Here is a 23,570-nt window from a genome sequence, read left to right on the forward strand (position 1 = left end):
CAGGGGTGAGTCCTGGAGAGACCGTCTTACCCGGTTCTGGCGCCGTCCAGGCCTCGCACTTGAAGAGCTCGCTGGGGTCCGACGGCTGCCCGATCCCCACGAGGTTGGTGGCAGCAATTCTGAATTCGTAGAGTGAGCCTTCTGCCAAGCCCTCCACCTATTCAGAGGATGTTTAAATTATAGATGAACCCACAGACGTAGAAAACAAGCTCATGGTCACCAAAGGGGAAAGCAGGGGAGGGATAAATTAGGAGGTTGGGATTCACAGGTACACCCTCCTGTATATAAAATCGATAAACAACAAGGACCTACTGTACAGCACAGGGAACCACACTCAGTATTTTGTAATAACCTATAAGGGAAAAGAATCTGAAGAATACATATATACACATATGTGTGTGTCTAACTGAATCACTGTTGTACACCTGAAACTAACACAACATTGTAAATCAGCCGTACTTCAATTTATTTAATTAATTAATTAATAGGTGAAACAAAAGCTGCGTTACGACCCACGATCCATCGGGGGAAAGCGGGTATTCCTGGTTGATTTATAGATGGAACGGGAGGGTGAGGGACCTTGTCAGTAAGTCGAGTACGTGTCTGTGGAAGGTTATTGATCCACCTGCATGTTACAGTTACCACCTTCACCCCGACACGGTTTGCCTCATTCACTCCATAAACCCTCCCCCCGGGGATGATGTGATGACCCAGGCAGGAAGACAGGCTCAGAGACAAAAGCCACAAGGAGCCAGTGGAAGAACGGTGGGCGGGACCTGACCTCGGGCCCAGGCTCTCCACCCTCCACCCTCCACCCCCAGCGGCACCGCACCTGGGGTGTCAAGGGCCCGGGACGGGAAGCATCCTCGCCGGGGGCGGTGGGGAGTGACCTGTCTCCTCCCTGCACACTGGCTGGAGGCCCCTGAGGGTCCATTCTGCCTGGTCGGTGCCACAAAAGATGGAGGGAAGGCCCTGGACCAGACCATCAGCCCTGCCTGGCAGCCCGGCCACTGGATCAAACACAGCATCAGGATGACATTGTCTCTGAACACAGCAGCTCCCAAAGCAAGCACGAGTCACGTGGAGCCGCTTTATCCCCCGGAAGGCAGGTCTGGCCTCGTGGAATGCCGGCATTCAGAAAGTACGCGGGCATTTCCTCCGGAGTTTGGGACCTGACAGCCAATAGTAAGGTGTCCGGGGACAAGCGTGCACAAAACACCAGGATCTTCGCACCGAGCTTGAATTTTGGCAATACACGTCACACACAATAAAACGCATGAGAAATACGTATTGCATAAATATAGGTATTAGCACAGAATCTTGTACAAGACAGGGATTAGACCTCTTCTCCGCCGCCCGCAAAAAACCCCTCGCTTTACCGCGTGACTCGTGTGAATGAACAGGTGGGCGTGCTGCCCGGTAGCCGCATGAGCTACCATCACTGACCCGTGTGTTCCGTTAAGTAAACACCTTCTCCCTCATCTCTCTCACGAGAAGCCCCGTGTGGTGGCTCACGGGGAGGAGTGGGGGCTCAGGGAGGCGAGAGCTGTTGCCCGCGGGCTGTCGAGGGCTCGCCTGGAGACTTGGTTCTGCTCTTTCTTACTCCAAGTCCGTGTGGCTCGCGCTCCCTGCACCCGGATGGAACGTGTAGTTGGGCAAGAGGCTCACTGGGAAGCCTGAGCACACGCCTTCCTTGGGAAACGGGGACAGACAAGCAGAGGAGCCTCGATCGTCACCGTCTCCTGCGCATCCTGCCCCGAGGCTGAGAGCTCCAGCCTCCAGGCTGGAGGCCGGATGCCGCTCACATCAACACCTGCACCTGCAAACGACCCACCTGCCGGCTCGCCTCCTCTGCTTCCCTTCTCAAGAGAAGATACTCCGTGACCCTAAGTTCTCATGGTGAATTGTTTCATTCATTTTTGTTTCTGTGTCAAATTGCCTAATGTCACTGAACTCTGAGACACAGAACGGGGACCCTGCCCCACAGGAGAAATTGCCTGCAAAAGGGAACGAGTCCATGAGCACCCACCGTCAGGATCCTCTCTTGGAGAGGCGAGGCGTTGACCTCATGCCAGTTTTTGTGGTGAGCCTCTCTCTTGTCTATGTAGTAACCGAGGATGGGTGAGCCACCGCTGAACTTAGGCACCTTCCAGCCCAGGGTCATGGAGTGGCCGTCACAGTTCAGAAGGGTGATCCCGTAAGGATGGGACGGGACGGCTGCAGGAAACACATCGGGAAAGTCACCCGGATCTTAGTGCAATAACCATTAACCTACCGCGGCCGGCTCCAGCATCTCAGAGGGACGGGCAGCAACGGGAGATGGCTCTGGGTGCCTGTCCCCTCTGTCCTGTCCAGGTCTCCCTGCTCACCATCTTCGCTTGTCTTTGCCTCTTCTTTTAAAGAGAGTAAGTTTTTAAAAAGCTTCTTTCATATATATTTATTGCAATTTCTAAATACATCTTCCAATACATACATCCATACATACATCCTCCAATATTTCAATAATACAAAGGCCAAGAAGGACACTTGAGACAAAAGACTCTCCTCCTCCTCTAAGGAAAACCTTGAGAGAGCTGCTTTCTCATCATGCCCATGAAGAAAGACAACCTCACCTTCCACAGCCAGCGATGACCGATAGCCTTAGGCCAGTGAGTCTTAACTTCCCCCATAGTTATAGAAACTTCAGATTAATTCAAATGAGTATGAATTCAAGTTTCCCTTTTGAACACCCTGCTCGGAAATGGACCATCTTTTCCTAACAGGTTGAAGAGGATGTGTCTCTGCTTCCCCCCCTCCCCAACTCCGAACAACCTACGTCCAATCATCCTCTGTTACCCGAGATACAGGTACCCGGGAATGAGCTGGTCTTATTGCATAATTAAAACATAAATGATTGGCTTTCATTTAGTAGGAATGACTTGAAGAGGCTAGTGGTAATGTTTGAAAGTCCCTCCTGGTAAAAACTGATAGATTATAATGAGCTTAAAATAAGAGTTAATCTTTTACTATACTACCCACCTAAGTACCATCAGATTTGACATTCCTTAGAAATTCCAGTAACGTTATTCTATCTATTGTTAGACGAGAAATCATAATTTCTGAAAATACTTTTAGATTTAGTTGAAGACAAAAATAAAAAGCAAAACATTTCTCTCAGAAGTGAACAGATAATACTATGATTCAAAATGTGTCTAAGAGGCGATCGTGGTTCTAAATCTTCTTGAATACTTTTAAGTCATGGGGTCCATTTTATATGAAACAACCAGACCAACATTACACAACACAGAGCTGCACAGATCAAGCTTCCTAGGGCCCATCACTGCAAGTTCTGCCCCGAAGTGTTCTGTGTGGTCAGAATGATAATTGTGAAAGATCACTATTTATGAACAAAGCCACAGAGTTACATAAACATTTGAAATCCTCTGGAATGACGTTAAGTTCCTTGAGCTAAGAATAGCTGAAAAGGCCATCGACGTTCTGTTTTGAACGCACCGATTTTGAAAAGAGACGGTCACACCCTACAGCATACATTGTAATGGGGGCACGTGCGCTTGGAAACCAGTGTGACCCCTGATAATATTTTCTATTTTCAATTTTACTAGCATATTATCCTTTCTCCCTCTCACACTGGCATTTCCAAGCCAATTGATGAGAGGTTTCCACAGAACTGCATGTTCTCTGTTCAACAATTTACATCCACTTTTCCCCTCCGGTAATATTCTAAACGGCATCATAAAGGTCTGTTCATGCAGAAATGAAAACGTAGTGGAGAACCGAAAGCTGGCACAGAGTTGCCCATGAATTACTTACTGAGGGCGGCCTGGACTTTTATGACGTCAGACTCCTGAGAATTCTCACTCGTCCCAACAGCATTAACGGCTTTAACTCGGAAGATGTACTGCTCGCCGGTGGTTAGGCCGTGCACCACAAACCTGACAAAAACACGAATCGGGGGCGTGAATACAAGGCTCAACCCTTTTTCTTCCTACAATAGACACAGAGAGCATCTTGAACACGCCACGAACATCCGTCACTGGGACTGAAAAGTTTACTTCTTCGAGTGCCTCATGGATGCATATTAATTCCAATCAGCACGCCACGTCCAAACGTAAGCCAGCAACAGCCAACGACTCTGGGGCTGAAGGGAGCTGGACTCGGGGGGCGGCGGGGGCACCAGCTGCTGCCCGCGGGCCCCGGGGGGCGCGGGAAGCAAAGCCCTGGAAATCCTGAGTGACCTCACTCAGTGCCAAGGCTCCCCCTTCATTTCCAAGCCCTCTGGTTTTCTCTGCATCGAAGCTCTATTCTAAAGTAGGGTTCCTCTCCTTTCCTAAAAGAATTCACGTCTGTAAAACTTAAGGAGAAGGAGTGACACCACACTGGCTAAGATTTGGCTTGGAGACCGGCTTGGACACCTAACAGATTTTATGTCCTCAGTCAAGTTACCTAACCCCAGAAAGACTTTGTTTTCCCATCTGTGAAAGAGGATCATAGTACCTACTTCTCAGCACAGCCACCTCGCACACGGTAAGTACTCAGTAAACGTGAGCAATAGTTATTTATCTCCGAGTCTGCAAACATGTATCAGGCATTCACGAAATTCCTGCACTAGAATATTTGAGGTGTTTTGTTCTGGGAGCTCTTCCTGCACTTGCTGGCGTGGACTGTGCATAACATCTAACTTTAGCATCAGTTGTGTCTCTTCTTTTCCAGCCACAGCTTTTTCCAATTTATTGGTTTTTAAAGAGTGAAGAGGGAAGGGTGTCAGAGACGTAATGGATAACCCGTCCGCAGTGGAGGATCTGACAGCTATTTTCCTAAGCGCGTCCTGCGGGAACCCTAACACACCCAGGCCTTCCCTGCAGGCCGTGAGACGGGAGCAAGTCCGTGTCGGCAGGAAAGATGCTCGGCCCCACTGCAGGCAGAGCCGCCGTCGCCCCTGCACAGGAGCCTCTCTCCACCCCCTCCCCGGCTTTGTGCAATTGGTGGCCAGAGGGAGGGCCTGTCAGCTTTGTGAACAAAGCAATTTTAAAAGTTCAAAACATCAATACAGAGAAATAAAACACCCTTCCCGTCCCTGTCGCTACTTTAACTCTCCTGTTCAGGGTAAGTCTTAAACGCTGAGTACGTCAGAGGAGATGCTCTGGGGCTTTTCTTCATCGACAGACAAAGCACTTCAGCCACGGGGTAGAACTAGCTCCCCAGCTTCCAGCTCTGCAGCCCCCATGTGTGGGTGAGGAACCCGGCCCGTGGTGTGGACGTCACAGGTGTTCCTGCCGTGGCACCTGCACCCGAAGGCCCAGTGGGTCCCGGGGGGTGTGTGTCTCACGTTTTCTCGGGGGCAAGGATGTCAGGTGGAAGGGGACCCGGGCAGGCAGCACCTGTTGTAGCCGACGGGCTTGTGGTTACAGGGCTCCCAGACAGTGGACCCGGCCACGCAGCAGTCCACGTAGTAGCCAAGCAGGTCCTCCTCATGCTTCGGCTGGTCCCATTGCACCACCACTGACGTCCTTGTGTTCCGGGAGGTGACGACGCGGCCGGGGGCTGAGGGGACCACTGTGCAGGGGGGACAGGGACACAGGCTCAACGACACGGGAGTCTGGGGGCACGCCAGAGGCCCACAGGCCCTCCCGTCCGCAGAGCTTCGGGCTTTAGATGAGATTTGGACAAGGAAGACGCTGCAGGGCAAGGGGGTACCCAGGAGGTTCCGGGCAGTCCCTGTGCTCTCTGTCCCCAAGTCCCTCCCTTCCGAAGAAAGAGATTCCCATCACGGAATCTCCTGCCCCTGCCGCCCCTACAGACCCATCCACAAAGCTCGCCCAGTGACGCACGCGCTTTACTACCCGGGAAGGAACTATGTGGGGATATAAAAATAGCCATTTAAAAAAAAATAGGACACAATTCTATCAGATTCAAGGGACTCTGCAAGGGACTCAGAATCAAACCATGGATTTCTCCCCTCGCACAATTCAGAATTTCTCTAATCTGTATCTGACATCTTCTGAGAGGGAACTTCAAGCCATATGGGCAAGAAACGCGATGCATTTAGGGTTGGGTTTTTTGGGTTTTTTTAAGTGGCCATTGCCTAAAAATATTGCTAATCCACTGATTGGTTTCATAAAAAGAAGATGGAACTTTGGAGAAATGTTGACCAAAACAAGGCAGAGAGATCTTCATCTCTTGTAAAACGGAATTTTAAGGCAATTTGAATTTTAAATCACGTGCGACACTAACGTCTTTATCAGCGCAGGTGCTGGTTGTCCGACACGGGTGACGTTGTTCGGGGCCCATCCTACAGTTTGGTCACTCGCGCTAACTCACCGATGGTGTCCTGGGCCTGAATGGGGGCGGTGATTTCCGACGGGTCGCTCAGGCCATGCTTATTTGCTGACAACACTCGGAACACGTATGGCTTCCCCTCGGCAAGATCGAAGACAGCGTATCGGGGGGACCTCACGGCCGTCTGTGCGTTCACCCGCTGCCAGCTTCCGCTCCCGACCACGGACTGCAAAGACAGGGGCCTCGATGGAGCCATGCTCCCCAGACCCGTGTGGGGGGAGGGGATGCTCCGCTCTGGCCCTCAATTACACCGCGGGGGACCCACAGCCCACGGCACCTCCGGGGCCATCAATACCTCTGTTCTGAATTTTAGGAAAAGGAAGCCAATTTGGAGAAGGAGGTGAGAAACTACCCAAAGTTGGAAAGGTTACCAGAGAACATTTTTACGTGAAAGCCAATAACTTATGGAAATCTTCAGGGAATCAATACATAGGTCGTAGTTTTAGTAAAGACAGGATGAACTCTAAACAATTAGAGATAATTGAGGAGCAGACGTGTAAAATTCCATCATAACTGCTCGCATTCCAGTTTAAACCTTTTGCTCTTTCTCAGCTATTATAGTAATAACAAAGGGACAGCCACCTAAATGACCAGCAGTAGGGTGGGTACATTATGATACAAAATGACACATATACACTAAATGTAGCCGTTTAAATTACTGTATAAAGATCTTTACTCAGAGGAGAGGAATTGTATCATTTTGTTAAATGTAATACAGGATGCCAGTTGTACGTATGATATATCAAGATATAAAAACCGATGGAGAAAAAGACTAAATATGTCCCACATGTTAATAATGACTATTTTGCGTGATCAAATTATCGGTGATTTTCATTTTGTTCTATATAACATATACGTGTTTTCCAAATTTTCTACGCTACGTGTTTAAGTTTTATCATTGGCAATTACTTTTAAAACTGGGATTACATGTCTAATTTAGTTTTTTCCTATAGAGATAAGCTCCCTTTGTGAAAGGAATCCTGAGGTAGTAAAAGTTGGGTGTACACTGACCCCACTAAGGCTGCCAGAAAGGACTGGGAAAGCATTTCAAACAACCCAGGCTTCTAGAAATTAGATCCCTGTTTAGAGAAGTCTTCTCTCATTTCAGCAAAAGTGAAGTGGCTTTCTTGGACTGACACAGGCGTCCACAGTCAGAGGCCCCCTTGGGCCCGAGTATGTTCGCCATCTGGAGAGCAGGGGGAGGGGCAGCAGGGGAGCCCTGGGCACACTCAGCTGGGCCGATGGGAGAAAAGGACCCTGGGGCTGAAGGAGGCAAGACAGGGAGGGAGTGGGGAAAACACTGTTTGGGTCTTACAGCCAAGCTTCTAGAAAAGCTAGTGCCCATCTTCCAAGCAGGGCTGGAGGAAGTTCTTGGGGTTCTGCACCCCAAGAACCACAGGACACCACTCCCTTCACCGCAGCCAAACTCTCAGCACATGAGCCCAATGTGGACAGGACAGGCCATGCGCCTTGGGCTGTGGCCACACGTGGGCTTTCCAAGCAGAGCTCACTCGGGGGAAGACGCGTGCTTCAAACTGTGCTCAGATGCCAAGCTATCAACCAGAGCGCCGCCGTTCCTAGCATCTTGTGCCTGGCCCTGACATAAAGTGGAAATACAGGACTAGACAGAGGATGCTGACTCATCCCTGTGGTTCCTTTTAGGCCTGATAGGAACCAAGGCCCCCAAAGACCACCTTGGATGGCTTGGGGCAGGACCGTCCTCCGTGAGCAACAGAGAGAGGTGGGTGCCTCGCCCGGCCAGCTCACTGGGGAGTAGCCCAGTCTAGCTCCCTCCCGGGCTCCCTGCTGCCCCTCCCTCCCGGAGTCCCTGGACACCATGGCTCCCCTCAGGCTGTCCTGGAAGCTTCCTCTCCCTGATCGCACACCCTGTATTGCTGCTCACCACCCGTGGCAGCGGGTAGGGAATGCAAGGGTGCCCTCGGTGAGGCAGGCCTCTTTTTTTTTTTTTTTGCGGTACGTGGGTCTCTCACTGCTGTGGCCTCTCCCGTTGTGGAGCACAGGCTCCGGACGCACAGGCCCAGCGGCCATGGCTCACGGGCCCAGCCGCTCCACGGCATGTGGGATCTTCCCGGACCGGGGCACGAACCCGCGTCCCCTGCATCAGCAGGCGGACTCTCAACCACTGCGCCACCAGGGAAGCCCGAGGTAGGCCTCTTTTTAAAAGTGGGTTTGCTAGAGGGGGGTTAAATAGGGGAAGGGGAGTCAGAGGTACAGACCCCCAGTCCTGTAGTAAATAAGTCGAGGGATATGATGTACAGCAGAAGAAAGATGGTCAATAATACCGTAATTACCTTGTATGGGGACAGATGGTGACTAAACTTGTGGTGACCACCTCATAGTGTACGCAAATGTCAAATCACTACATACTACACCCGAGACCAACATAATACTGTACATCAACCACGTTTCAATAAAAAATAATTTAAAATTTTAAAAGATTTTTAAATGCGTTTGCTGAAACTTGGTCTTTCCGGCACTGGGTAGGTGAGTAGGAAAATGTCTCTGAAGAGGGCCTGAGAAAGCGCCTTTCCTCCTGGGAGGGCTGACCACTAGATTTTCATGATGCAAAACAACAAGCTAGCACCCAGCAGCAAGAAGTTAACACTTGACTCTGCCCACAGGTAAGCCTTGCAGATAAGCAGAGAAAGCTGAGGGTCATTATACCGTCAGGAGCCTGAAAACCGTTCATTTCCATTCTGCCTTCCTTCACCTTGTTGTATTACACATTACTACTGTAGGAGACATATATGCTCACATGAAGAGTTACAGACTTTATGTGTATACTACACGTATTGGATTGCCTAGTACATTGTAATATAAATTTAGTATCACAAAACCACAGTTACAAGATTCGTATGGTTATACAGGTTTTTCAACAATGGTCCACAGCCCAATCACAGTCCAGCGATCTGAATGACTGTGTCACAACCTGCATTTTTAGTGCAATTGGATCTCAAAGCAGGAGAGAGAACACATGGCACGGAGTAAGGATACTGTGTTTGGAATTTAGTTGGTGATGTACATTCAGTGTGTGTGTGTGTGTGTGTGTGTCTGCAACACACAAACTATTTCTTCCTACGCGTCCAGATCTAAGAAGTCTGCAAACCAATGATTGTGTGTAACCCTTCGCCATCTGAAGTGTGAATTCCTCAACACGATCGCCACCAAGTGGCCACTCGGCTTATGAGCAAACTGAGAGCAGGGACTGCTGTCCCCCTGCCCACATCCGGAATCCTCAGAACTTGGGAGCCTAGAATGTTCCAGCAGGAAGAAAGCTGGCGGCCGCCTCAGTGCGAGGCCCTCGTGTACAGCGGGGAGCCGGGAGCCTGACGGGCCCCCGCGGAGGGCGGCACAGCCTGAGCGGGACCTGCTCCTCGGATGCCACGCCCCTCACAGAACCCCTCAGGCATTCACAGCTCAGCCAGTGTCTGCAGCTTCACGTTAAATAACTGATCTGAGAGCTGCCCATCCTTAAAACACACGACACAGCACCACGGGAAAGCCTACAGAGATCCGCTGCTTCAGGAAACCCACCCGGGGTGTACCTTCTCAATGAAATACATCAGCGGCTCCTTGCCACGGGGGACAGGTGGGTCCCAGCTGAGGACGACATATGTCCTGCTGATTTCTGAGGCGTGGACGTTGGTGGGAGGTCCTGGAACCTGGACATCACCTGGAGGAGGAATCAACACCGTGAGCGCTGACAGGAGCCGGGTCCGCCCGCTTGCCGCAGCCCATCTTGGGAGCACGACCCTCGGCTACTTTCCAGGCATCAAAGGCCTCACGCATCAGTGTCGGCTTTTGCTTCATTTCTATTCTGGGAAAGCAAGCAAGCTGCAAGGACTGTTTTTCCAGAGCCAAAGTATAATGAACTGGTAAAGATCGTCCAATTACTTCTGTTTCCAATATAAGCCAATTCGTAAGAAAGGAATCTAACCCAAAATTCATCCAGAATTTCAGCTGGAAGTGGGAGAGGAATTTACCCAGAAGAAGCAGGGCATTTAACCAGAAATGCAGCTCTGACTGTATGGGGATTTGTGCAGAGAAGGTACCAGCAATGGTGTTCTGCAGCAGGGAAGCCTTCCACGATGGGGGCCGTGCTTTCTCTAAGGGCCCTCTCTGGTTGTTTTCCTCTCATTATGCCCTTAAAGCATGGAAACAATATAGCGACTTCCAAAGCACATGGCTTCCCTTCCTGGGTAGATCTGTTCCACATCCACAAGCATCGCATCTGTCTATATACTTAAAATTCCAGCGTGATACCAATTAGCAAGTAACTATAATAGAACAGACAGTCGCATCAAAGAAGCCCACTGCGTCTCTTCTGACACACATCTCTTTTTAATAAAATACTAGGTGGGGCTTCCCTGGTGGCGCAGTGGTTGAGAGTCCGCCTGCCAATGCAGGGGACATGGTTTCGTGCCCCGGTCCGGGAAGATCCCACATGCCGCGGAGCGGCTGGGCCCGTGAGCCATGGTCGCTGATCCTGCGCGTCCGGAGCCTGTGCTCCACAGCGGGAGAGGCCACAACAGTGAGAGGCCCGCATACCGCAAAAAAAAAAAAAAATGCTAGGTGTCAGGCGTGTTATGTTTGGATGTGAGAACTTTTCATGAGGGGTGGAGGTTTTCCAGACGCACAGTCCCAGTCATTGCGATACAAAATATTATGAGCTTCCAATTAGATTAGCACAAGATTAAGATGGTTCAAAACGTCCCCAGGACACCTGGGAGCCCTGCTGAAGATCCAATGGTTCCCTCTGGACTGCACTGCCGGGGAGGAATTTAACAGCCGCGTGGAAACGGCCCAAACAAGCCTGGGTTTCATTTCATTAGAGTCCTGTTACCGCGCTCATCACATTTGACAGGCAACAGGGGCGCAGAGGCACAGCCGTGGGCTTACCCGGGAGCATCTGGCAAATGGGTTGGGTTTCAAACAAGGAGCGAGAGAATGTCCAGAAAGATGCCAAGTGTGCCGGGCAGAGCAGGGCCCCGCCACACCCTACACGCCTTCTCTGGATCCACCTGCCGTGTCCACACCTAAAGAGACCCAGGGAGAGGCCCTAAAGAGAGAAGACACAGATCACCCACCCTTGGATGGTGCAGACAAGCTTCCAAGCTGAGTGGCGGTGCACCTCAGAGGTACTAGATGACACAGGACAAAGGGGGGCAGAGGGGAAATGACGCACATGATAAAGCAGCGTGAGCGTGGGAACACACCAGTGCAGCGTCTCCTTTCCTGCACGTTCAGATCTGAACGCCTCGCTGTGTTTAGACCTGGCACCTAACTTCGAGACCCAGAGGAAAATGGAATAAGGAGCACTTTATCTGAGGCCAAGACAAGAAGGAAGAATCCGGCTTTTGTCAGTAGGGACTCCCCGATCCGGGAGGATGCTTGGGTTATGCGGACTCTCCGCCCACCCGGGGCCGTGCACTAATGAGCCTTGGAGATCTGCAGATGACCCCAGCCCCGGACAGAACAAGAGGACATGCAAACTGGCCCCAGGAGCCAAGGGGAGGACCAAGGAAGTAAACTGATGTCTGTTACCGACACTCCAACTGCTGAGAGGGACCTCAGAGAGAGAAAAAGCAAATGGAGGCAAAACAAAAAGAGCGGCACGGCCACGTGCCTTCCGGGGTGGGCTGACCACAGCGCTGCTGGGGGCGGGTCCTGCGCTTGCCTCTGCCTCCGGGTCACGATGCTCCTCTGGAGCCCTGTTCTAACGAGCCACGTCAACACCGGATGAAGGTGGACATATGAGATGGAAACACAGCTCAGAAACGAGCTCAGGAAAACACAGTGCTTTCCCAAGATCACACAGCTAGTGGGCGGCTCTGCAGGGGTCCAAGCCTAGGTCTTCGAATCCCAAACCCAGCTTTTCGTTCTGTTGACCACAGCCTCCAGAACCTGCCCCAGAGACTCGCCTCTACGTCAGTGAAACGTAAAGTTTGTTCGGAATTGTTAGAACGCCCAAGAGGACAGAATTCAAGAGAATGAACAACTGTAAATGAGTTTGCGGCATTCAGAGCAAAGGATGAATTCAATGCGTTAGCTACAAATGAGCTTATCCAAAACAGTGCAGTGAATGCTTGGATATATAATAGTAGAACAAAAACCATCTCATTATATCTGCGAGAGCCTATTCGGGCCTTTCCAAGAATGAGGTGCCTATTTTTCCATCAAGCAACTCAAGAGAGATAGGAAGATTTGGATGATATTAAAAGGAGAGCATGGATATTAATTTAAATGTTTGTAGGAAGACACCAACCAAGAGTAAAATGATTAGAAAAGATCAAAAGAGGGACCTTCAAGATGGCGGAAGAGTAAGACCCGGAGATCACCTTCCTCCCCACAGATACATCAGAAATACATCTACACGTGGAACAACTCCTACAGAACACCTACTGAACGTTGGCAGAAGACCTCAGACCTCCCAAAAGGCAAGAAACTCCCCACGTACCTGGGTAGGGCAAAAAAAAAGAATAAACAGAGACAAAAGAATAGGGACGGGACCTGCACCAGTGGGAGGGAGCTGTGAAGGAGGAAAGGTTTCCACACACTAGGAGCTCCCTGGCGGGCAGAGACTGCGGGTGGCGGAGCGGGGGAGCTTTGGAGCCGCGGAGGAGTGCACAGCAACAGGGGTGCGGAGGGCAAAGCGGAGAGATTCCCGCATAGAGGATCGGTGCCGACCGGCACTCACCAGCCCGAGAGGCTTGTCTGCTCACCCGCCGGGGCGGGCGGGGCTGGGAGCTGAGGCTTGGGCTTCGGTCGGAGCGCAGGGAGAGGACGGGGGTTGGCGGCGTGAACACATTCTGAAGGGGGCTAGTGCGCCATGGCCAGCTGGGAGGGAGTCCGGGGGAAAGTCTGGACCTGCCTAAGAGGCAAGAGACTTTTTCTTCCCTCTTTGTTTCCTGGTGCGCGAGGAGAGGGGATTCAGAGCACAGCCTAAACGAGCTCCAGAGACGGGCGCGAGCCGCGGCTATCAGCGCGGATCCCAGAGACGGGCATGAGACGCTAAGGCTGCTGCTGCCGCCACCAAGAAGCGTGTGTGCGAGCACAGGTCACTGTCCACACCCCGCTTCCGGGAGCCTGTGCAGCCCGCCACTGCCAGGGTCCCGCGATCCAGGGACAACTTCCCCGGGAGAATGCACGGCACGCCTCAGGCTGGTGCAACGTCACGCCGGCCTCTGCCGCCGCAGGCTCGCCCCGCACTCCGTGTCCCTCCCTCCCCGTGGCCTGAGTGACCCAGAGCCCCCGAATCAGCTGCTCCTTTAACCCCGTCCTGTCTGAGCGAAGCACAGACGCCCTCAGGCGACCTACACGCAGAGGCGGGGCCAAATCCAAAGCTGAGCCCTGGGAGCTGTGAGAACAAAGAAGAGAAAGGGAAATCTCTCCCAGCAGCCTCAGGAGCAGCGGATTAAAGCTCCACCATCAACCTGATGTACCTGCATCTCTGGAATACCTGAATAGACAACGAATCATCCCAAACTGAGGAGGTGGACTTGGGAGCAACTGTAGACCTGGGGTTTGCTTTTTGCACCTAATTTGTTTCTGGTTTTATGCTTATCTTAGTTTACTATTTAGAGCTTATTATCATTGGTAGATTTGTTTATTGATTTGGTTGCTCTCTTCCTTTTTTTTGATTTATATATACATTTTTTTCCTTTTTTTCTCTTTTTGTGAGTGTGTATGTGTATGCTTCTTTGTGTGATTTTGTCTGTATAGCTTTGCTTTTACCATTTGTCCTAGGGTTATATCTGTCCGTTTGTGTGTGTGTGTGTGTGTCTGTGTGTGTCTGTGTGTCTGTGTGTGTCTTTTTTTAGTATAGTTTTTCAAGCTCGTTATCATTGGTGGATTTGTTTTTTGGTTTAGTTGCTGTCTTCTTTCTTTTTTTAATTACTTTTTTAATTTTAATAATTTTTTTAAATTTTAATAACTTTATTTCGTTTTGTTTCTTTTCTTCCCTCCCTCCCTCCCTCCTTTCCTTCCTTCCTTCCTTTCTTCTTTCTTCCTTTCTTTCTCTCTTTCTCTCTTTCCTACAGGGTCTTGGTGCTCTGGCCTGGTGTCAGGCCTGAACCTCTGACGTGGGAGAGCTGAGTTTAGGTCATTGGACCAGCAGAGACCTCCTGGCCCCAAGTAATAGCAATCGGCGACAGCTCTCCCAGACATCTCTGTCTCAACACTAAGACCCAGCTCCACCCAATGGCCAGCAAACTCCAGTGCTGGATGCCCCATGCCAAACAACTAGTAAGACAGGAACGCAACCCCACTCATTAGTGGAGAGGCTGCCTAAAATCATACTAACTTCAAAGACACCCCAAAACACACCACTGGACGGGGCCCTGTCCACCAGAAAGACAAGATCCAGCCTCATCCACCAGAACACAGGCACCAGTCCCCTCCACCAGGAAGCCTACACAAGCCACTGAACCAACCTCACCCACTGGGGACAGACACCAAAAACAACAGGAACTACGAACCTGCAGCCTGCAAAAAGGAGACCCCAAACACAGTAAGTTAAACAAAATGAGAAGACAGAGAAACACACAGCAGATGAAGGAGCAAGGTACAAACCCACCAGACCAAACAAATGAAGAGGAAATAGGCAAACTACCTGAAAAAGAATTCAGAATAATGATAGTAAAGATGATACAAAATCTTGGAAATAGAATGGAGAAAATACAAGAAATGTTTAACAAGGACCTAGAAGAACTAAAGAGCAAACAAACGATGATGAACAACACAATAAATGAAATTAAAAATTCTCTAGAAGGAATCAATAGCAGAATAACTGATGCAGAAGAATGGATAAGTGGCCTGGAAGATAAAATAGTGGAAATAACTACCACAGAGCAGAATAAAGAAAAAGGAATGAAAAGAAATGAGGACAGTCTCAGAGACCTCTGGGACAACATTAAATGCACCAATATTCGAATTATAGAGGTCCCAGAAGAAGAGAAAAAGAAAGGGTCTGAGAAAATATTTGAAGAGATTATAGTTGAAAACTTCCCTAACATGGGAAAGGAAATAGTCAGTCAAGTCCAGGAAGCGCAGAGAGTCCCATACAGGATAAATCCAAGGAGAAACACGCCAAGACACATATTAATCAAGCTATCAAAAATTAAATACAAAGAAAAAATATTAAAAGCAGGAAGGGAAGAGCAACAAATAACATACAAGGGGGGCTTCCCTGGTGGTGCAGTGGTTGAGAATCTGCCTGCCAATGCAGGGGACATGGAATCAAAATCAAAATCAAAAACATTGATTTCTCTTGCATTCCTATACGCTAATGATGAAAAATCTGAAAGAGAAATTAAGGAAACGCTCCCATTTACCATTGCAACAAAAAGGATAAAATACCTAGGAATAAACCTACCTAAGGAGACAAAAGACCTGTATGCAGAAAACTAGATGACACTGATGAAAGAAATTAAAGATGATACAAACAGATGGAGAGATATACCATGTTCTTGGATTGGAAGAATCAACATTGTGAAAATGACTATACTACCCAAAGCAATCTACAGACTCAGTGCAATCCTTATGAAACTACCCCTGGCATTTTTCACAGAACTAGAAAAAAAATTTCACAATTTGTATGGAAACACAAAAGAGACCGAATAGCCAAAGCAATCTTGAGAACGAAAAATGGAGCTGGAGGAATCAGGCTCCCTGACTTCAGACTATACTACAAAGCTACAGTAATCAAGACAGTATGGTACTGGCACAAAAACAGAAATATACATCAGTGGAACAGGATAGAAAGCCCAGAGATAAACCCACGCACATATGGTCTCCTTATCTTTGATAAAGGAGGCAAGAAATACACAATGGAGAAAAGACAGCCTCTTCAATAAGTGGTGCTGGGAAAACTGGACAGCCTCATGTAAAAGAATGAAATTAGAACACTTCCTAACACCATACACAAAAATAAACTCAAAATGGATTAAAGACCTAAATGTAAGTCCAGACACTATAAAACTCTTAGCGGAAAACATAGGCAGAACACTCTATGACATAAATCACAGCAAGATCCTTTTTGACCCACCTCCTAGAGAAGTGGATATAAAAACAAAAATAAACAAATGGGAGCTAATGAAACTTAAAAGCTTTTGCACCACAAAGGAAACCATAAACAAGACAAAAAGACAACCCTCAGAATGGGAGAAAATATTTGCAAACGAAGCAACTGACAAAGGATTAATTTCCAAAATATACAAGCAGCTCATGCAGCTCAATATCAGAAGAACAAACAACCCAATCCAAAAATGGGCCGAAGACCTAAATAGACATTTCTCCAAAGAAGATATACAGATTGCCAACAAACACACGAAAGGATGCTCAACATCACTAATCGTTAGAGAAATGCAAATCAAAACTTCAGTGAGGTATCACCTCACACTGGTCAGAATGGCCATCATCAAAAAATCTACAAACAGGGCTTCCCTGGTGGCGCAGTGGTTGGGAGTCCGCCTGCCAATGCAGGGGACGCGGGTTCGTGCCCTGGTCCGGGAGGATCCCACGTGCCGTGGAGTGGCTGGGCCCGTGAGCCATGGCCGCTGGGCCTGCGCGTCTGGAGCCTGTGCTCCACAACAGGAGAGGCCACAGCAGTGAGAGGCCCACATACAGAAAAAAAAAAAAAAAAAAAAATCTACAAACAATAAATGCTGGAGAGGGTGTGGAGAAAAGGCAATCCTCTTGCACTGTTGGTGGGAATGTAAATTGATACAGACACTATGGAGAACAGTATGGAGGTTCCTTAAAAAACTAAAAACAGAACCACCATATGACCCTGTAATCCCATTACTGGGCATCTACCCTGAGAAAACCATAATTCAAAAAGAGTCATGTACCACAATGTTCACTGCAGGACTGTTTACAATAGCCAGGACATGGATGCAACCTAAGTGTCCATCGACAGATGAATTGATAAAGAAGATGTGGCACATATATACAATGGAATATTACTCAGCCATAAAAAGAAAAAAATTGAGTTATTTGTAGTGAGGTGGATGGACCTAAAGTCTGTCATACGAGTGAAGTAAGTCAGAAAGAGAAAGACAAATACCATATGCTAACACATATATATGGAATCTAAAGGAAAAAAACATGGTTCTGAAGAATCTAGGGCAGGACAGGAATAAAGATGCAGACGTAGAGAATGGACTCGAGGACACAGGAAAGGGGAAGGGTAAGCTGGGAAGAAGTGAGAGAGTGGCATTGACATATATATACACTACCAAATGTAAAATAGATAGCTAGTGGGAAGCAGCCGCATAGCACAGGGAGATCAGCTGGGTGCTTTGTGACCACCTAGAGGGGTGAGATAAGGAGGGTGGGAGGGAGACGCAAGAGGGAGGGGATATGGGGATATATGTACAGGTATAGTTGAGTCACTTTGTTATAAAGCAGATACTAACACAACAATGCAAAGCAATTATACTCCAATAAAGATGTTTAAAAAAAAAAAAAGAAGCCATTGCTAGGAGGGAAAAACAAGTATCGTATATTAATGCATATATGTTGAACCTAGAAAAATGGTACAGATGAACCGGTTTTGCAGGGCAGAAATTGAGACACAGATGTAGAGAACAAACGTATGGACACCAAGGGGGGAAAGTGGTGGGGGGTTGGTATGATGAATTGGGAGATTGGGATTGACATATATACACTAATATGTATAACATGGATAACTAATAAGAACCTGCTGTATAAAAAAATAAATAAAATAAAATTCAAAAATTCCCCCCAAAATACGTATTTTATACAGGCTGGTCTCCTGCAGCAAACATCTCTTCTAATATAACTGGGCCATTTTTTACTCACTCAAACGTGTGTGTTTTCATGAGCTGTTTAGGAGGTCATAACATCCACCTTTCCTAAATTGTTTTCTTTTGTTACTTACTTGTTGGGCATCTTTCCCAGTTTCTGAGTTTTTCTGGAAGCAGAGGTTTTAACTAAGACTTTATTTTATTTTTTAACTTTTTATTGGAGTACAGCTGCTTTACAATGTTGTGTTAGTTTCTACTGTACAGCAAAGTGAATCAGCTATAAGTATACATATATCCCCCCTTTTTTGGATTTCCTTCCCATTTAGGTCACCACAGAGCACTGAGTAGACTTCCCTGTGCTATACAGTAGGTTCTCACTAGTTATCTATTTAATACATAATATCAATAGTGTATATATGTTAGTCCCAATTTCCCAATTCATCCCCCCCCTTCCCCCTTGGTATCCATACGTTTGTTCTCTATGTCTGTGTTTCTATTTCTGCTTTGTAAATAAGATCTTCTATACCAGTTTTTTCAGATTCCACATATATGCGTTAATATACGATATTTGTTTTTCTCTTTCTGACTTACTAATTTTTAAGTTTTCACTCACTGTCCTCTGTGAACTGTAGTTACAATTCCAATGAAAATCTTTGGATTCCTGGTTAATGATGCTAGATTCTCCTTCTCAGTAAATTTATCTTCCCAGATATCTAAGGACTATTAAGAAGAAGTGTGCACAAAATCCAATAGAAAAAAGGAAATGCAAACTTTCAAACCACAGGGACATTATTTGACAGAAAACTAGTCCCTTTTAGTCAAAATGTTAGAAATAAAATTTTTGCTTAAAAAAATAATAAAATAAAATACTGTTCAGTCGTGGAGTCTGGGAGAAAGGACCCCAGCCTCGGCCAGGACTTAAGTCTCAGGTTGGGTCTGGTTACTCCTCTGTAGGTCCCCGAGGATGCCTGAGAGATCCCACATGAAGCCATGAAGCCAGGACTCCACTGACCTCCACTCTCACTTTCATTCCCGCCCTCTGCCCTGCTGACTTTTTAAATTCCATAGACCTTAAGCTTGACCCACAGTTTTTATTTTTACATGTGAAGAGTGTACCCACCACTCTCTAATTACAACCCTAAATCCCTAGGGTATAAGCAGCTGAAAGGAAATGGTAACGAGTTCCTTACCTTCAAGGTCCTCCTGATAGATTACGATTTCTTTATCTCCCTCCCAGTGGACTGCTGCGGAGAGAAAGGTCAGTGCTGAATTTGACGTCCAGAAAGCGCTGGATTCCCAGAATCACCTTTATTTTTTGCAATACACGGGCCTCTCACTGCTGTGGCCTCTCCCGTTGCAGAGCACAGGCTCCGGACGCGCAGGCTCAGCGGCCATGGCTCACGCGCCCAGCCGCTCCGCGGCATGTGGGATCTTCCCGGACCGGGGCACGAACCCGTGTCCCCTGCATCGGCAGGTGGACTCTCAACCACTGCACCACCAGGGAAGCCCCCAGAATCACCTTTGTATTACGATGACATCATTCGCACTACTCTGAGGTCCTCAGAGTTGATGTTTTGGAAGTGGTCTCAGAGATCCAGTGCTTCTTGGCTCTTTGTACTGGATTCAAAAGGCCACGCAGGGGGCTTCCCTGGTGGCGCAGTGGTTGAGAGTCTGCCTGCCGATGTGGGGGACGCGGGTTCGTGCCCCGGTCCGGGAAGATCCCACATGCTGCAGAGCGGCTGGGCCCGTGAGCCATGGCCGCTGAGCCTGCGTGTCCAGAGCCTGTGCTCCGAAGGCCACGCAGGTAAGGAAAATGCAGTGACCCACTTAAAACCATAATTAAGGGCCCAATCCCGTTAAGGAATCTGGGTCATGTGAAATTAAAATTCAGAAAGGGAGGGGCTTGGCTTCACCGCCTTCTGAGCCTCATCATGTGTTGAAATTACAACATCAGTGGACTAAGAAAAGTCTAATTCTGAACCAATTTAACTGGATTTCAGTGAAGAGCCTTAGGAAGATGAAGCACCTTCGTTTCAAGGTATAAATGTCAGCCTGGCATCCCCACCCCTAACGTGACCTTGACGGCCATCGGAGCCCATGAGGCACAGCTGTGCTGTGCTCAGCTCTGAAGATGTTCTCGAGGCTCAGATACAAGATGGGGGGAAAAGAGAAAGAACAAATCACACAGAACTGCTGGAACTTGAAGTCTGCGCGCCCTACCTTGTAACGGTTTGAGGTCAAGGGGGTCGAGGGCAGCCACAGCCTCAGAGACTCTGGAAGGCCGGCTGATCCCTGCATTGTTGACAGCCCGCACGCGGAAGATGTAGGACCTTCCTTCAAAAAGTCCGGTTACGGGGTATTTACAGATCTTCACGGGGCGGTCATTGCACTGAACCCAACTGTCAGTTCCCACTTCACATCTTCAAATAAAAAATAAGAGTAGAGAATAACAACTATATCAGTCTAGTAAGTATATAGAGCTGTATACATACATTACGTGCATATATTATATATATATAATTATATATATACATATATATATATATACAGTTATATATACACAGTTATAACAGGAGAACATCTCCCACTGGTAAAATGAATGCTGTCGAAATATTGATTTACACAAATAGTAGTATAAATAAACTTTAAAAGACAGAGCTGTCTAGGAAATGTGGTATATACACATATCGTCCCTGAGTCTTTCTAACTTACAGCTGAAGCTCAATTCCCCCCTTCAAAAACATTTAGTCAAAATCTCCTCCAAGGGTTATTTCAGATCTATCCCTGACAGTTCTCTTTCAATTTACACCACAAAATCTCTGGGTGCCCCTAAGCTCCCTGGCACGTCTGCTGCCTAGGCCCAGGAAATCAACGGTCCTTCACCCGGTGTCCCAAAGACGCATCTTTCTCCACCGGGACACAAAGTGAGTCCTCGCTGCGAGGCTGGCTCACCGTCTACTCCAATCACGTTAAGATGTTTCTTTCTAGAACGCTTGTCATGAGGAATTTGGAAGTCTTTAGGAAATATTAAGTCCTGACCAGAAATCTGAAAATGTAGAAAAGATTGACCTCCATTTTTCCCAGGCTGAGAAATGTCAATACAGAAACTGCATGTCAAATTCCTGCTGGCATCCTCAGCCCGACGTCACCATGCCAAGGCCCTCGTCCTCGGAGGGGGGAACAGGGCTGAGCACAGACCTGCCGGCCGGAGCCCCACCCTAGCCCCAGGCTGGACCCTCAGCGGAGCCTGCAGGCTGGGCTCAGAGCAAGCCTGGAGAGGCAGGGTGGGATTTGATACTGGTACCAGTTAGGCAAACTGAGCCTCAGCCAGCACACACGGAACCGCGTGTGGGTACACGAGGCCCCGCCTGGCAGGTGATATTTCCAATTACCCAGCCAGGAATGACTAATAACCAAATAGTGAAGTTACCTATATCCCATCAAGAACGGCATCACAAACTTGAGATCAGAGAAATACCTACACACCTCGTCCTGGGTAATACTCTTTTGAGGAACGTTTCCATCCCCAGAGGAATCAGTGGACACTCACCGATCAACAAAATAGCCGATGACCGGGCTCTCCTTGGTCGTGTTGGGTGGCTTCCAAGTTACGATGACATAATCCCGGTTTACATCGTGGCACTGCAGGTCCATGGGCGCGCCAGGGGCCCCCGTGACCAGGGGGTCAGCGTCTGGGGTGGGAGAGGAGAGGGGAGTCACGTGATCAGGGTCCTGGGTGCGGGGGGGACAGCTGAGGCCAGCTGACAACTTCTTCAAACTCAGTGAGCTATCTGCTTGCTCTCCTCCCCCGCCTAGTCCTCACGCCCTTGATGGACTGGTGACAAGAGACATACATGTACTGATGAGTCTTTAAACTCGAAACACTCTGTCCTCTAGGACACACTCAGTCTGTGATTTTCCGTAAACGAATCCAAGTTGAAGTTCACCTTCTGCTGATGGCATGTCATCACGTAATGTCATGTCGTCCAAAACCGACCGATGTAATGATAATAACAATGGGGCCTTTTGAACACCTGAGAGACAGTACCTTAGACACTTGTGTGTTTCAGAGTCCTCCGAAGGTCTGAGGACTTAGATTTTTTTTCCTGCAAGTCGTGAGCACACTTTGGGTCCGTACCCATGCATCCCTTCCACCGCCAATTATGGTCACAGCGCAATTACGTCTGTTTTCAACTGTTAATTACGGCGGCCCTGAAGGCCAACAGAGCCATTTAGGAAGTGAAGACACTGCACATTTAATTTCCCCATGTAAAATGTGCATTTCTTCAGGACCTAGGGCAGCTGGACCTTCTCAGCAGTGTAAGCACTGTACGCTTCCTTGCTCCCCTCTCCTCGGCATATTAAAAGCTAAGGATTTCTTCACACCAAGTCAAATATTGTCTCTCATACTCAAAGTCCTCAGAAAGTTGTCAGAACACTTAAACTCCCCATACGTGCATTATTTTCCTCCTGCTGGCTGCACAAGCAAGGCAATGTCAGCTACTGCTTTTACTGTGCTTTCATGGGGCAAAACACCTTGCTAGAAGGCACGCACGGAGAATGGAAGGCACATTTTAACGCCAACCAAATAAAAATGGTAAAACTTTGTGGACGTGTCTAAAACCCCAGGGATCTAACGGAAATGGTTTGGAAAAAATAATATACTGACGGTGTCATTCCAGGCACATATAACCTGGAGCCCGAGGTGGGCATACAGGTGCAGGAGACACGGAGAACAGGGCAGGTAAGGCAGGGGTAGGGAATGGAGGGCAGAGTGGCCAGGGCCGCGGGGAGAGGAAGAGGGGCGTCCCGGTCAGGAAAGCAGCCGCCGGCCACCCAGAAGAGACTGGTGTCCCGGGGAGGGGCCGGCCAGGCCTCAGCCAGGAGGGGCCTCTATGCCCGAGGCCGCTGCACGAGCCAGGCCGGTGCAGGGTGAGGGCTCGGCTGGGGGGCACTCACTGCCCCGCACACAGGGCCGGGGCTTCGCAGGGGGCGAGCTCCTGCTTCCCAGAGAAGTGCCCAGGCCTCTGCGCGCTACACCTTCCCTGGAGAAAGAGAGAGTATTTTCTTCCAAAACTGCTGTGAGAACTTTAGATTATATATACATATGTGAATATGTATGTGTGTGTGTACACATATATACACCTGTATGTATGTGTACACATATACATATATATAATATTATATATAATTTTATCCATTTTATACATCCCTTACATAAGAGTGTGTATATGTGACGTATACATCGACACACGTATGAATATGTACACCCACAAGCCTATATATGATAGGCATTTATAGATAATACACAAATATCTATGTTATACATATACATAAAGATAAATACACGTATATGTATAACATCAACCACTGTGCCTGGGATATCATGAGCTTTGTTTTCCTTTCCATGAGTGGGATGGACAGGCTCTCATGGGCTGCTGGGAG

At 48.4% G+C, this 23,570-nt stretch overlaps 1 protein-coding gene across 2 annotated transcripts in view; it reads right to left on the bottom strand.

Moving 5' to 3' along the window:
- Positions 1-23,570, bottom strand: part of MYOM2 (myomesin 2) — an 88,557-nt gene that overhangs the window by 34,333 nt on the left and 30,654 nt on the right. For both annotated transcript variants that reach the window (XM_082680254.1, XM_082680253.1), the window contains exons 11-19: positions 21,676-21,817; positions 20,346-20,545; positions 19,316-19,369; positions 9,903-10,030; positions 6,319-6,502; positions 5,379-5,553; positions 3,811-3,932; positions 2,030-2,217; positions 31-157 (exon numbers count right to left, since the gene is read on the bottom strand). In XM_082680254.1, coding sequence (XP_082536380.1) covers positions 31-157; positions 2,030-2,217; positions 3,811-3,932; positions 5,379-5,553; positions 6,319-6,502; positions 9,903-10,030; positions 19,316-19,369; positions 20,346-20,545; positions 21,676-21,817 — 1,320 coding nt within the window. The remainder of the gene's footprint in view (positions 1-30; positions 158-2,029; positions 2,218-3,810; positions 3,933-5,378; positions 5,554-6,318; positions 6,503-9,902; positions 10,031-19,315; positions 19,370-20,345; positions 20,546-21,675; positions 21,818-23,570) is intronic.

Source organism: Grampus griseus (assembly GCF_964374135.1).
Source record: "Grampus griseus genome assembly, chromosome: 21".
Classification (NCBI taxonomy): domain Eukaryota; kingdom Metazoa; phylum Chordata; class Mammalia; order Artiodactyla; family Delphinidae; genus Grampus; species Grampus griseus.